Source organism: Cannabis sativa, chromosome 4 (assembly GCF_029168945.1).
Source record: "Cannabis sativa cultivar Pink pepper isolate KNU-18-1 chromosome 4, ASM2916894v1, whole genome shotgun sequence".
NCBI lineage: Eukaryota > Viridiplantae > Streptophyta > Magnoliopsida > Rosales > Cannabaceae > Cannabis > Cannabis sativa.
The window spans coordinates 69,532,187-69,548,908 of NC_083604.1; the positions used below are offsets into that span (position 1 = coordinate 69,532,187).

A 16,722-nucleotide genomic window follows, 5' to 3' on the forward strand; every position below is an offset into this window, starting at 1 on the left:
ACCCATATAAAAAAATTTGGTGTCAAAATACCAAAATAGTGAATTTATATTTGCACTTTACTACTTATTAATATTTATGTAAAAATAATTCAACTTAAAAATTTAATAATTAACATGATTATTTATAAATTATTTTAAACAAAATCTAAAAGTTAAAAATTTTTGTCGTCAAGATTTTTAAGTAAGTAGTTAGCTGTGTAATAAATAAATGGTTAATTTGTGGCCTAAATATTAAAATTTAATTTATATTTAAGTTATATTTTTGAAATTCAATAATTATTTAGGTGTTATTTTTTATTTATATATTTAAATTATTTAAAAAAAAATTAAATTTAAATATTTATACCACAAATAACCTAAACTAGATATAAAATTCAACAGTAATATTTTTTACATACATAAAATTAACTACAATTTTTTTTAATATAGCGCCCATGACCACAAAAAACTAACTACAATTATATATTCCTATAATAATAATAATAATAATAATAATAATAATAATAATAATAATAATAATGGGAGAGATGAGATGAGATGCGATTGTTCTTAAGAGTGATTGGGCCCACTGATTAATAGAAAGGAAGTAGTCTGACTTTCATGGGAAATCCCATAATGAGATTTTGTGAGGGAAAAAGGAGGACCAATGGTACATCACGTGGGGTTATGACCCACTGGTTCCCTTAAAGCCATGGCCTGTCACGTGACCACAACCAAGTCCATGCCCCATTTCTCTTTTGTTTTTCAACTGAATCATCCATTCCTTTCTTTCTCCACACGCCTTCTCACCACCCATTTCTCTCTCTCTCTCTCTCTCTCTCTCTCTCTCTCTCTCTCTCTCTCTCTCTCTCTCTCTCTCTCTCTCTCTCTAAAGCAACCGAATTATAGACACATACACGTGAGCTAACGTCCCACAACCCTACTTCTTCATTCAACATTATCATATACGTACATACCTTCATTTAATTATTAAATTATTATACATTATATATATATAGTAGGTGATTAAATCTCATTATTCATCACCTCAACATCTTTTCTTTCTTTATTATATATCTTTATCCACTCTTTCCTTCTTTTCTAAGACACTAATAAAACCAGCAATGCGGTGTGACTCATATACATTATTAGCATGACTCAGATATTTTTTTTTTCCTTAATAAAATAATTATTTAATTAATTCTGAGGAGGTTTATGAATGGGATGATTGTGGAGGCTGACAATTTCATTTTTATATATATAATATAATTAAGTCCACGACTTTAACCAACAAATTAAGCACAGATTTTGTTTGGTCGAGTTCGAAATTTTGTCCCAAATAATTAACTAATACTAATTACATGACGTAGAAACACTATTAAAGTTTTTCTTTTTATTAGTTCATATATACATGGCAATATACTGGCCTTTCTCCACTTTGGGCCAACTAATATTAAGTCATGCACGAGGCAACTATAAATTATCATTTTCTGTAGTACAAATATTTTTCTGAACCATTATCAACATAAATTAAACCTTAAAAATATAATAATTTTATTATCACATTATCTTCAATTCCATCCACAGATATAAATAAATACAATTCCAAGGGAAGAAAAAAAAAGAGAATAACACAAAATTTGATATCCAAAAATAAATAACAATAATCCATTCATTAAAATATATTCGATATCTTTACAAACATATATATATTTAAAAGAAGAAAAGAAGAAGAAAAATTAAAAGAAGTAAAAATTGATCAGTAATTATACTATCCTTCATTTCTACAATTATAATTACACGACTACTCTTACTTGATCGCTACAAGCCCTTCATCAAAAAAATATATAGGGGTCAAGGAATTTTAGGAAGCCTTTTTAATTGTTTTTTTTTTCTTTTTTATATTTATATATATATTTTTTAGTATCCTAATTATATGATAATACTACTAAATAAGTTTGCATTATATAATATTAATTAACCCTAGCAAGCAGCGGAAGGATTGGTGAAGGGATTATAGAAGTGGGGCTTCGAAGCCATGGAAAAGGGGCTCTTGGAAGCTCCGTCGCCGGCGCCGACACCGGCGCCGATTCTTTCGCATGAAGGACACATGGTGAGAGTAGCCGCCGGCATATGCATGTACAGAGGTTGATGAGTGAGTTTGAGAGCCTTGAGTTCTTGTAGCTCCTTTTGCAGCCTTCTGTTCTCGTCAGTCAGTGTCTCACAACACTTCTTCAAGAACTCACAATCTACTTCAGTTTGCTTCAGCTTTGTCCTGCAATATTATTAAAAACAAAACAAAACAAAACGTTGTCGTTTAATGATAAATATATAGATCTCTGATAAATATAACGGTATTGATAAATATATATACATAAATAATTTATTTATTTACCTTGCACGCCTATTTTGAAACCATACTTCAACTTGTCTAGGCCTCAGATTTAACTGTCTGGCCAAAGCTTGTTTTTGCCTCTGTATATTTATATAAAAAAAACACAAACAATACATTTTAGTTATTACTAATTGAAATATATATATATATATATAGAAAGAGAGAAAAAGAGAGAGAAGGGAATATATAATAATTACAGGATTGAGAGTGCTGTGTTGTTTGAAGCTTTCTTCTAAGAGAGCAGATTGTTCTTTGGTGAGGCGAAGTTTCTTTCTCGCATTAGGTCCATCTTCATCTTCATCACTAATAATTCTAGAAGAATTAACTTTCTCAACCTCAATCTCTTCGCTACTGAGATCTCTTTCACGCTTAACCCGACTACAACCGCCAACGCCGCCGCCGCCGGAAAAGGAAGAAACCGCACTGTGAGGCGGCGAAGCTTGCCTATACAAATCCATATTATTATTATTAAGTGTTTCGTCGTGACAAGTAGTGGTAATAGTAGTAGTAGTACTACCACCTTTGTTCACATCAATATTAATACTACTAATGATCTTTCTGGCTTTATTGTAAGGGTCACCGCCGGAAAGACCCAAAGTTAAAGAAGGCTCAAATGAAGAAGAAGAAGTGGTTGTGGTCGTTGATGGTTTTTTGGAAAAAGTATTATTAGCTGAAGCTGTGAACCCTAAACCTAAATCGAGGCCTGTATTACAAAGATCATCGAACCCCATTTGGAATAATGATAATAAAAAGAAGAAGAAGTAATTTTGATCAAAAGAATTAAGGAGAGAAAGAGAGGAAAAGTGGAAGCTGTGTGGAGAGGTAATTTGTTTTTGGGTTGAATCTTGAAATGTTATGGGGAGCAAAAGGGTCTTAAGAAGAGAAGGGAGGTGATGAGGTGAGAATGAATGGGACTAATTTTTTTTAATTTTTTTTTTTTTTTGGTGTGGGGGCATTTGGGTGGGTGGGTGGGTGGCTATGATTATTAATCAAAGCAAAGAATGAGTAGAGAAACGAATCTGGGCATTGAGGAAAAATATTTAGATAAATAAATAAAAAGAAATATATATATAAGAAATAATATATAATAATTATTATTTATATCAAAGTCCTTCTCTATCTCGCTACATAGGTTGACCATTTGAACCCCACTACTATTTTTCTCTCTCCATTATTATAACAAACAAACAAGGACAATCTCTCTCTCTCTCTACAGAATCCTACATGAATTCACATGGCAGTGGGAAACACATCAAGAGGATGATGATTCGCTCGCATTTCGCCACCCATTAACGTACCAATTTTAACTATTTCCACCACTTTCTTGTCATGTATATATATAATATTTTATTATATATATTTATACCTAATTATGTTATGTACGTTTCTATCTTAAAATATATAAATGTTAGAATTTGTTACAAAATTTATATATAGGTTCACTTTATAAATATGCATGTATTATTATAGTCAACTTTTTTCTTTTATTGGTTACTTTTTCTTAATTTTCATTTTCCACAATTAGGTTTTGATATGAACAGTTATAAGCGCTAATATTGTTATACAAGTTCTTGTACGTACTTCTCATTCAAAGATTATTGCACCCTATATTAATTAAGTTATTTCTTGCAAAAATAATAAAAAAATTGAAAGTCGATGATTGGGTACTGATAATAATTTTCCCTTTTAAAATCAGACCACATGAACTGTCTCCCATTCCATGCCTGCTTCAATTGGGCTAAGATTAGATACCATGTCATCTATAATTGCTTTTCCAAATAATACCATTACTTATTTCTTTTTTAGAAAAAATATGTTTATGAAGGGATTGGTGGACGGTTTTGATTTTTTCTTTGCTTATGAATGTGGAGAGAGAGATCATAATTATATAGATAAATATATAACTATATATAGCATTTTATGATTAGTGTTATATGCCTTCTTTATTTTCTTGTTTGGTGTGCGAGAAAAGTAATATTAATTAGTATTATCATTATTATAAAATAATACAAATGGACTAATAAAAAGAAAAGTAGGTAGAAAACACCATTGGAGTTTTAATTCAAAGAGTTATAATGGTGCCAGAATATGATTCATCAACAAGAATCCGATCTTTGCTTAACTAGAAAGTTGATTAGCCTTGTTTTGGGACCTACTTCTTTATTTATGTACTAGTACAATAGCCACTTTCAATAATGCTTTGTCGGCGATACTTACTGATTAGAAGTTAGGTCACCCATAAACCATGATATATTATAATACCTAATATATATATATAGTTAATTATATATTATTATTATCATAAAAAGTAAAAATTAAATTAAGAAAAAAAAAACACTGATTAGCATGAGTTCCATTTGCTTATCATCATCAACTATATTAAGCTTTTGAAAAAAATATTATTTGAGAACAACTGTTTGATGGTCCCCCAGACCAGTAATATTTTAGAATGGTGAGGATACACTATAATTTCCATATGATATATTGTTACAATTAGATTATTGGAACAAAAGTTTATTATATTTATATATTAAATAAAATACAACAAAACAAAACAAAAGTTATATATATAGTTGGGAATATAAATAAGGAATTATTTCCCATAAGCAAGCACGCTTTCTAAATTAGCAATTTATTAGTTATATATATAATTTGGACTTGTATTTGTTATGTTTTCATTAGTTTATTTATATAGCCCGCGTAAGACGCCAACCAATGATTGTATACGATATTTTATTTATTTCTTAATTAATGATTGTTTACATAAAGATATATAAATATTAGATATGATCATGCTTAATTAATATACATCACCCTAAAAGTAATTGTTGGCGTAAACCTGATGAGTATACAGTCAAGATGAATGTCGATGGTGCGATTTTTGAAGCTCACCAAAAGTTTGGTTTCGGTTGTGTTGCTCGTGATCACCATGGTAAGCTTATTGAAGCTATTTCTGAGAGTCGTTGGGGTTGTGTATCTGCAGAAATAGCTGAGGTCATTGGCATCAAGGAGGCGCTAAGTTGGATAAAGCGCAAGGGCTGGGGTAGGGTGGCTGTTGAGTCTGACGCTTTAGTTGCTGTTCAAGCAATTAATAGCTCAGTGCATATGTCATCCCAGTTTGGTTTGTTGGTTGAGGACTATCGTACTATTGTAACTAGTTTGAATAATGTCCTTATTTCTTATGTTAATCGATCTGTAAATAGGGCTGCCCATTGTGTTGCTAGGGCGTCTTATTTATCGTCAGGTTGTACTTTTAATGAGCTAAATGCTCCGCTTTCTTTGTTTGACATTGTTAAGGCTGATGCCTGTTAATTTTTAATGAAAATCCTTTATTCAAAAAATATACATCACCCTAAAAATATGGTCACTATAACAAATTTATTTTTTTTTTCAAAAAAAAATAGTCACCTGAACAAAATGTGATCAGAAAATAAAAAAACGACTTGGTAAACAAAGAATGGTTGAACCGCTATGTATAAAGAGTCAAGAAACTGATTGTATACAATCTTTTCATTTTTTTTTCATGACCAAAAGTTCAAAGATTATTTTCTTTTTTCTTTCTATTTTTTTGACTGGAAATTCAAATTGACTGCCAATTGAGTAACAAGCAAGTTAAATTTGAAGAGAGATCTCTCTTAATTTGTTGTTATTATTATAATTATTTGTTTAGTATTATTTTTTTACTTGTATAATACTATTGTCGTTTAAGTGTATGAGAATTATTGTGCCAAAAGATTTTATTAAAAAGGGTTATCCAAAGCTTTTGTCAGCGAGTGGCTGAACATGACCAAAAAGCAAGTTAAGTTGATATCATTTTATTTTATTTTTTGTTGGACCGCAATTAGGTTGATAGACATTGACTTTGATACATTGGAGAATATGAAATTAATTTCACATCACAATTATCAATAATTAAATTTATGTGTACTCCTTCAAACTTTCACTATAGATCAGTCATGCATGATTGGGTGCAATCTCAAAATTCTTTTCTAAATTTTAAAACTTTAATTAAAGCACTCTCATCATTAATTTTGGAATAAAGATTTTTCAATGTATTTGAAGAATAATCAAATTAAAAAAACCCACTAAAACATAAAATAAATATTCTGAGTTATTATTCATTTTAAAGTTTTTTAAAATTTATTATTCATGTTTTATATTTATTTACATAATATTATATTATTTATCATTCTAAATATATATATTTTTATTAATTATTTTATATTTATAAGCATGTGTATATATATAAAAAATTGTTATTTTGTTTAAAGAAATTGTTGTATATATATACTAGATAGATGCTACGTGTACGTATCTTAATTTTATTTTAGTTTTTAGTTTTTTTTAATATCATAATTTTAAAATTAATAATACCTAATGTAAATTTGAAAATAATTTTTCATAAAAAAATAAACAATATGAACAAATTTATTATTAATTACAATACTTTAAGTGGATTAATTATATTTAGGTTTAACTAATTACATAATGCTTATCCTTTACGTTAATAATTTGTTATTTTTTTATTTAAAAAAATAGTTATCCAATAATTTTTCATAAACTAAAAATTCTATTATATAGACACATTTTATATAGAATAGATATATAATTATATGATAATGAAAAACTGTTTATATTAGGTCTCTTTTCATACAATTCAATAATGAACCATCTGAAATTAATTAAACAAACTTCAAAATCACAACTACAAAGCAAATTAGTGAGACATAAAACCAAAAATAAAAATAAAAAGAAAATACTAATAATAGTGGTGGTTCTCATGTCATCATATCACCATCCTACCTTTCCATGTATACATGTGTGTATATATATGCTTTATGATTATTATACACAAGGGATGACTAAGGAAACAAAAATATTATAGATATATCCAACCTGCTACGTGTCAACATAAGGGGGTGACACGTGTCAAACGAGAAGGGATAGACATATGGCCCCCACAAATGATTTGGTATGATGGCCATTTGATTCCGTGGGGAGTTGATGATTATAGAGCGTAGAAGTTGGCAATGATAGAGGAAGAGAGAGAGAGAGAGAGAGAGAATTTGGGATAAGGTTTAGGCCTTTGGGTGATGTTATTTTCTTCTTCGGTTCCTGCCATTAAGGCCAGCCGACCATGTTTGGTTTTCACTGTGGTATAGTATGTATATGAGTGAGCTTTGTGTAAAGTTTGAATCTTTTTCAATATGTCACACTAATTAAGGCTCTGTTTTTGGGACTACTGTACTTTTTCTTTTTCTCCTTTAAAAATAATTACTCTCTTTTCTTTTTGAGGGTTTACTTTTGGCTCTTTTTGGTCCTGGATTTTGATAAATTTACGAAATTGGTTCCCAGATTAATAAGACTTGTCTACATCGTATGGTGTACATATAACAATATTATTGGTGACGCATTTTAAGAGTCGTCCAACGCTTCTCCAACTCATCCGATAATGTGTGTGTGTTTATTATGTGTGAGCTTTGTATTTTCCATCAATGAGCGCAACAAAGGCTAATGTGGTGGCCACCTTTTAGCTTTTTAGTGCCTTTGTCTATTATATATAACAATAAATATATATTTATATTATTATGCTCTGCACGTACGTCATGATTATTTTAGCATCTACACTTTGCTTTTAGTCAACTAAACTCCTTACGCTTACAAAACACGTACAACCAAGAAAGAAAAAAAGTATCCACACTTGTAATAGTATAGTCCATAGTATTCTTTTTGGCCTTTATATTCTTTAAAATTGATCCTTTTGCCCTTTCTTTGAGTATTATTTGATTTTTTATTTGGAGCTCAAATCATTGGAGGTTCTTGCTGATTGTTTTATAAATTTATATGTATACTAATCATGCACGGGTTTTCATTTTTCTTTTCTTTTTGATTTCATCATTATAACTTTAGAATTATATTAATATATTCATCGTGCATATGTTCGTTTACAAAATTAAGAAAATAATTTCTAACGTTTTTGGCGAGAAAGAGCATTAATTTGTTTTTCAAGAAATGATAATAGTAATATGCGCGCATCTTATTTTGTTTAGAAAAGGGCCTCAAATTTTATGCTCGTTTCCGTTATTTGCATAGTACCATTGAGGAAGAACTAAAGGGAATAATATAGGAATTTTTAAAGCCTTTTTGATCCTCCAAGAACTAACTTTTATTATTATTATTACTTTAAAGAGAATTGCAATAATTTATTATTGGTGTTTAGTATTTTTTGCAGTGTTATATCGATATTGGTATAATTAAATTACTACAAAAAAAAAATATATTTAGTGATAATATTTTAGTCATAACATAAATTTTTGTAATAAAATGTCACTTTTAGTCACAATAAAAAATTATTTGGGACTAAAACATAACTTTTAGATACAAGTTGTTACAAATTTAGTTTTTAGTCAGTATTGTGACTAAAAATATATTTAATCACGATAAATTATAATATTTGTGACTAATACCTTTAGCCACAATTTTTTTAGTCCCAATATAAATATAATAATTTATAATTAATCACAATTTTTTTACTTTTAGTCACAAATTTTATTGTGACTAATAGTAAAAAAATTTATAATAAATATTGTATTTCATATAATTTAAAAAATGAGAATTACTTTATATACTATTTTTTTTAATTTTTTTTTTAAATTTACGGTTTGAATTTCTAAAGTGCTTTCTCCGGTAGTTTTTATGTGTGTTGTTATATGATTTTTCGTTGCGATTTAGATTGTTCCGCTAGTTGCAATAAAGATTTTTATGTAAAATTCTGAAAAATTAAAAAAAAAAAAAAAATTGTTATAAGATGTAAAAATAAAAAAAAATCTCTTTAAAAAATTACCTTTTAAAAGTTAAAACTCTTAAAAATATAGTATTGCTATCCAATACTATTTTAAATAAGAGAGCGTGGTGGACTAATAAAAGTTAAAACTCCAGAACCTTTATACGTACAATATCTTTTTTAGATTTTGTAGAGGTTTTTTGTTTTGGAGAATATGGTAATCTTGAAAGGGGTACTCCTGTCATTTTCCACCTACGGAATGGTATAGACGTGTACATAATTTTATTACATGGATGGAGGAAAAGGTGTAATAATATGCAGCCGTTCTTAGCAGACAAAAATTAAACCACGGTATAAAGTTTTCCACTAATAATTAAGAGAGTGATGAAATCAGATATGGGTGGAAAGAGAAAAGAAATAAATATGTAAATTAGAAGCTACTTATACGAGTATAGGGATACAATTAGAATCATACCATTTTTTATTTTTATTTTTGGAGGTGCAAAATTATTATATCTATCTTTCTTTACTAATAGATCGAAAATTAATATTAAACAAAAATATATATCATTTTGGATGTCGCATTTTACAAAAGTTATTAATTAGATTCTCTGTTTTGTTAAATAATAATATAAATCTTATATTTTCTAAAATTGTATAAATAGGACCCTGAACTGATTTTTCGTCAAAATAAAACTTAATAATAATCCGATCTAAAGATATTATGACAAAACTGATTATATTTTCTATATTTGTTCGTGTTAAAAATTGTCTTAAAGTTGATTATATTAAAAAATAAAATTGTTGAAAATTGAGCTTAGGGTCCTATATATTTGTAGAATTTTAAAAAATAGAAAATCTATTTTGTCATTTAACAAAATAGAGGGTCCAATTAGTAAATTTTACAAAACATAAAATCTAAAATAGTATTTACCCTTAACATGATCTTTCCTTCTCAAAACTATGCATATATTATGTAATGACCCGAGCTCTATACTATTACAGATACATAATATTTATAATTTAGATGGTCAAATATCATGGCTCAGATTCAATTCACTTACGGTACAGATTCTAGGTCTTTCACCTACAATTGAATACACACTTGATCTACCTATGATGACAAAGAGATTAGGTCGTGAAACAATTGTTGGAAATTATTTTACCAGGATCTTAGATCTACTCACAAGTATGTTGATTAACACTCTAAATATGAACTTTCTAAAACGATGAAATAAACACATATAAAGTTTAGTAAACCTTACATTGGGTGCAGCGGAATAATATGACTCCTTCCGTTCAGATCTCTAACCCTTGTATCCTTTCTGTCGCAGAGTATTATCAAGATCTGAACCTGGATCTCTTTCTCTGATTCTTTAGTACTGAAACTTCTTCTTGCTGAAAGTCTTTCTTCACAATTTTCCTCACTATGATTGAGGTATCACTTGCTGTGTGTGGGCACTACTCTAATCACTAAGTATTTCGAAATCTTAAGGAAGAAGAGAGAGAGAGAAGTGGCGGCTAGGGTTTAGAGAGAGAAGGCTCAGGTTTTTCTCTGAAGGAAAGATAGAAAGTTAAGTGTAAATTTCCTGAAGCCTTCACTATCTATTTATAGCATTCCACTAGGGTTAGGTTTGAATTATTTGGCATTAAAATAATGAAAATATCAGATGATAAATGCTATAAAAGTGGTCGGCCCTAGGCAATATGGAATTGGGCCTCACTTTTTGCAATTTTGCAGTTTTATCATTTCTGCATCTCATTTTCTCAAAAACGCCAATTTTCTAATTCAACCATTTAAATGTCGATTCTAAATATTTAATAACTATAAATAATTATTAAATAATATTGTCATTTATCATATTTATTAATTGAACCATACAGAGTATCATAATTAACAAATATGCCCCTAAAACTCTTTCTTTACAATTTCGTCCTTACTTAGTGAAAAAATTTACAAATAGACATAGTCTAATTTGAGAATTATAATTGATTAATCGAAACCAATTACATGAGTCTTACAAGCAATATTATCTCAACTAGTGGGGGGACCATGGGTCTATATAATCGAGCTTCCAATAAGCAGATCAAGAATTTATAACCTAAATTCACTGACTTATTAATTCTTCGTTGAATCCACGCATAGAGCTTAGAATTGCACTCTCAGCATATAGAATGCTCTATATGTTCACCATATAGACACATCATTAGTTATCCATTGTTATAATCCTAATTTGATCAATGATCCTCTATATGAATGATCTACACTGTAAAGGGATTAGATTACCGTTACACCCTACAATGTATTTTATCCTTAAAATACTTAACCCCGTATAAATGATATTTCAGCTTATGTGAAATGAGTACTCCACCATTTATTTTCGTTTGGTCAAGCTCGAAGGAGGTCATCCTTTACTTACTATTCGCCTGATAGAAGCTATCGATTCCATGTTCATGTTAGCGCTCCCACTCAATTGCACTACCGTGTTCCCAAAATGTACGTATCACCCTAACCTAAAAGTAGGCTTAACTAACAAATCAAAGAACACGAATAGCCTCTTGAGATTGAGCCTAATCATAACAGGATTAAGATCATTTGATCTAGGATCAACTAGGCGATATTGACTTGAATAGATATTACGGTGAGTTTAATAAATCTAAGTCAAAGTTCAATATCGATCCCTTCCGATGCATAGTCCATGCACCCAACCCAAGCTTTACTTTAACCAATGCTCTGGAAAGAGCATAGCATTTCTCCAAATGCAAGTAAACTCTGTTGTAGATTATCATATCAGTAAAACCCTGTGTCTGATAAATCTAGGAAACTTTATTCACATAGTCATGTTTACTTTCCAAAGTGTTGACGACACAATAAACAGGATCAAGTATGTGAAAAGAGTTTCAGATGAATTCATACATTATGTACACATAATCATGAAATAAATCATGTGAACCATGCAACATTAAATGTTATTTCTGATCTATATTAATAAGTAAATCTGATTATATTGAAATGAGTTTTATTTAGGGCATAAAACCCAACAACAATAATATACATAAATCATGATCACACGACTCTCATCAATAATCAATATAAACAGATTCAGGCAAACAAAAATAACAAAAGAACATATTCTCTATTTATTTTAGAAAATTCAGCAGCATAATAGTTGTAATTTGAATAAACCCAAAAATCATAACCTGCATAAATAATTTTACAAAAATATATTTGATACTTTGTGCCCTATAACAGTCCTGAAAAATTTACAGATTAAGTTTTCAAATGTTCAAACATTTTATAGATCATAAAAATTGGAACATGTCTAATGTTATTCAACACATAAAATCAAGTCCAATAACAATCAAGTTGAGTCTCTATCTCCTTAGGATCGTCAAACTTTTTTCAAAAAAGACGCACCTAAGCTCCCAATTCTTAAGCTCGAAATAGCTTAGTCAGCTCAAAAGTTACTTTGTCCTACACTCTTTAATTGAATAAATAATTATCATAATTATAATGTACTCTTCAAACCGAGTCCAACGACATATAACATGACTATATTTGAAGTTTGAAGTTCTAAAACCTCATCTAAACAGTGTACAAAAAGGCAATCGGTGGCGGTAAAAATTAGTGTACCGAAACTATCGCCAAAAATAAGGATAGCATATATCAAAATAATTCTCTTGACAAGTAAATGACGGATGTACAACCCGTTAGCCGAAACAAGCACCAAAATTGCCAGAAAATACTTTCTAATGGGCAGAGAGAGATACTCAAATACCAATCATTTTTCAAACTAGGTTAAGATAGGAATATTTCTTGTCTCATTGCACTCGTCCCATTTAATTTTATTTATTTTGTGTTATTATACATATTTTTTTTTATGTACTTTTATAGGTTATGAGTTATTTTTAAGAATTTTTAATTTTATTTTGCATAGTAATTTATACATATAGAACTATTAACAATTTATCATTTATATTTATAATTTTAATTTTAATTATTTTTATGTAAATGAATCCTCATGGGAAAATTACGAGACCCACCCCAATAGAGAATATATAGGAATGGGGGTAGAGCCAGGAAAATATATACTAATTAAAGGTGGAAGGGGAGCACTCACCCCAAAAGAAAAGAAAGTTTATGTATATTTTTTTATTTTCAACATTTACTTAATTATGAAATTAATTGATTGTCAATCAAATTAAATAATTTCATTTTATTGAAAATCCCTAAACAATTTATTGGTAAATAGCAATACAGTATTTGGTGTATTAATAATTGTTTAAGGGTTTGAATAAAATGAAATTATTAGTGAGTTATTTAATTGATTGACAATGAACTAATTTCATAATTAAGTAAATGTTGAAAATTAAAAATATATAATAGGCTCAATGGATGTATGGTGTCAATAACGTAATAAGATTCATTAATTTGGGGCCTAATGAATGATGAGTATAGTCAGAGTAATATGTGTATGTACACATACATACATGTATGTACATATATGTATATAAATATAAATATAAATATGAGTGATTCTTGCTTAGAAGGTAATATAAGAGGGTGAAAGGAAAAAGAAAGGATATATATAGCATAAACAAACGCACCGACTTGCAATAATAATTAAAGAAAAGGAAAGTAAAGTAAAAGAAAGTAAGAAAAGGCCATGCATGATGTAGCTTGCCCCACTACAACTCTCTTCTGCAAAGAACTTGTTGGGTGAAGCTTTCATGCACCACAACCATCATGCTTGCGTTTAAAAGTTGTGAATGGAAACACCCCAATAATTTTTTATATATACTACCTAGCTAGCTAATAAGAGAGAAAGAGAGAGATATTATATAAGGCCCCACAAATAGATGAAATGAAACACTAATTGGGGGCAGTACTGAGATGTAACATAGCCAAAAATTGACTAGGTGGTTGGGGTTAAGGGGCAAAAACGGTTGGAAGGCCTTGCCGGCTATCTTGTGGCACAAAGTTAAGGCACTAGGGCCCCCTCCCATCTAATATATTATATATACTATATAGTAGTGAGACTTTTTTTTTTAATAAATAATGAAATTTTATTAATCGTAATCAACTAAAATAATAGTCTGCAATTCAATCGGGAAATCTCTCTGTTAGAGACACGACTAGAATTAGAATTAGAAAAACGAGTCGAATCATCAGTCCCCTAATTCTCAGATCATTTGACAAAAAAATTAAAATAAAATCAGATGAAAAAAATTACAACATCACAAGTAACCTTAAGAACCCTTATATTTTGTTTCATCCACCGCTCTGAAAACAAAACAGTAGAAACTATTGCAGTAGATTTATTCAACCTCGTAGCTTGAGTACTCAACTATTGTGTAAGGTACGTAATTGCACTACTAACAACTCCTTCAGTCCCAAAGAACTTGTTATTCCCCACCACTAATAACGATTTGATGGTGAGTCATCGAAGAACAAAGAAGAACCAACAACGAAATAAAAAAAAAACAAAAAAAAAATTGTACTACACAGACAAGACTGAAAATTACTCAAAATCATGTCACAAATTAAGACAAGACAAAAATACTCAAAACTATGTCACTATGACAAGACTAAACACTCAAAATAATCACAGAGAAGACTATTCGCAGTAGCAAAAATCGAATTGCATAGCAAAATACAACCATGACCAAGTCACATACCTAAGCCCAAGGAAGGACGGCAGGCCTGGCGAGAGAAAAAAGACAACCTCTTATGGCTATAGACTTAGAAACAAGAAACCTTAATTTTGGTCCCTATTATTAACCCTTACTATACACTAAGATTTTTAGGTAGATGTGTCATTTTTTTTCTACCGCATGCATGGTATTTTATTAATTTTCAAAAAAATTAAAATAATTTATAATTTAATTTATTCAACCTCGTAGCTTGAGCACTCAACTATTGTGTAAGGTACGTAATTGCACTACTAACAACTCCTTCAGTCCCAAAGAACTTGTTATTCCCCAATAACGATTTGATGGTGAGCCATCGAAGAACAAAGAAGAACCAACAACGAAAAAAAAAAAAAACCGTACTACGTACAAGACTGAAAATTACTCAAAATAATGTCACAAATTAAGACAAGACAAAAATAATCAAAACTATGTCACTATGACAAGACTAAACACTCAAAATAATCACAGAGAAGACTATTCGCAGTAGCAAAAATCGAATTGCATAGAAAAAAAAAAACCCTGACCAAGTCACACCTAAGCCCAAGGAAGGACGGCAGGCCTGGCGAGAGAAAAAAGACAACCTCTATAGCCATATAGACTTAGAAACAAGAAATCTTAATTTTTGTCCCTATTATTAACCCTTACTATACACTGAGATTTTTCGGTAGATGTGTCATTTTTTTCTACCGCATGCATAGCTTTCAAAAAAATTAAAATAATTTATAATTTAATTTAAAATAGTGAATAACACGAGTATTGAAACAAATAAGTAAATAATTAACTGTTTGAATTCTATTTTTGATAATATAAATTATTTAAAATTAACATGCTATAATTATAATATATGTACTGATCACATAATATAATTGATTATGAAAGAGATTTTATTAGTTACATTAAATATGTAATCGCTGTGGTTACACTTATTTTAATTTTTAGATCATTAGTGTTATAAATAATTGTGATTAATTTAAAAATTAAACAAAAATAATTAATAAATTATAATCTGATACTAACTCGATTTTATTTATTATTTTTTTATAAATAAAAAATAAAAAAAATATATTTATAAACGTGAAAATATCTTATTAAATATTTTAATTAAAAATTAATTAATTATAATAATTTTTAGAAATTTTTACATGAAAAATCCATTTTACACAATTTATTACAAAATTACTCACACACGCCTATGACTACATTTTTACTTACAAAGTTGCTTTTATTACACAAATACCACTTAGTCATCATTCCATCCATCATCAATCAAATCCCACTCTCTTCCCTCTCTTTTTTCATTTTCTATCAATCAATCCATCATTTCACTCTCTCTTTTTTTTTTTTTTTCTTTTTATTTTTAATTTTATTTCAGCTTTTTAATTTTTTATTTTTAATTTTATTTCATTTTTTAATTTTTTATTTTTAATTTTATTTTCAGTTTTTTAATTTTTAATTTTTTTCCCATAACAATTCTTCTTTTCTTTTTTATTTTTATTTTTTAATTGTAAAGCTAGTTTCTTATATATTGTTGCTTAGGTCTAGGATTGACTTCTATCAATCAATCCATCATTTCACTCTCTTTTTTTCTTCTTTTCTTTTTATTTTTAATTTTATTTCAGCTTTTTAATTTTTAATTTTTAATTTTATTTCAGTTTTTAATTTTAAATTTTTTTAAATAACAATTCTTCTTTTTTTTTTTATTTTTAATTTTTAATTGTAAAGCTAGTTTCTTATATATTCTTACGAAGAAACGAACCTTGATAACATATGGAGCGACCGTGGTAGAGAATAAAGCCGTAAAGAGTATAGTAAATCATTGTGCTTCTTATATATGTTTCGCTCAACAAATAATGCGTAGATTTCATTGTCA

The 16,722-nt window shown here is 28.8% G+C and overlaps 1 protein-coding gene across 1 annotated transcript; it reads right to left on the reverse strand.

Annotated features, from left to right (window-relative positions):
* Positions 1–1,618: 1,618 nt before the first annotated feature.
* Positions 1,619–3,326, reverse strand: LOC115712233 (homeobox-leucine zipper protein HAT22). Its single transcript, XM_030640495.2, has 3 exons — positions 2,572–3,326; positions 2,375–2,454; positions 1,619–2,254 (listed from the first exon to the last, which is right to left on the reverse strand). Exons 1-3 carry the CDS (start codon positions 3,103–3,105, stop codon positions 1,963–1,965), a joined length of 906 nt encoding a protein of 301 aa, XP_030496355.2. The 5' UTR covers positions 3,106–3,326; the 3' UTR covers positions 1,619–1,962.
* Positions 3,327–16,722: the final 13,396 nt, after the last annotated feature.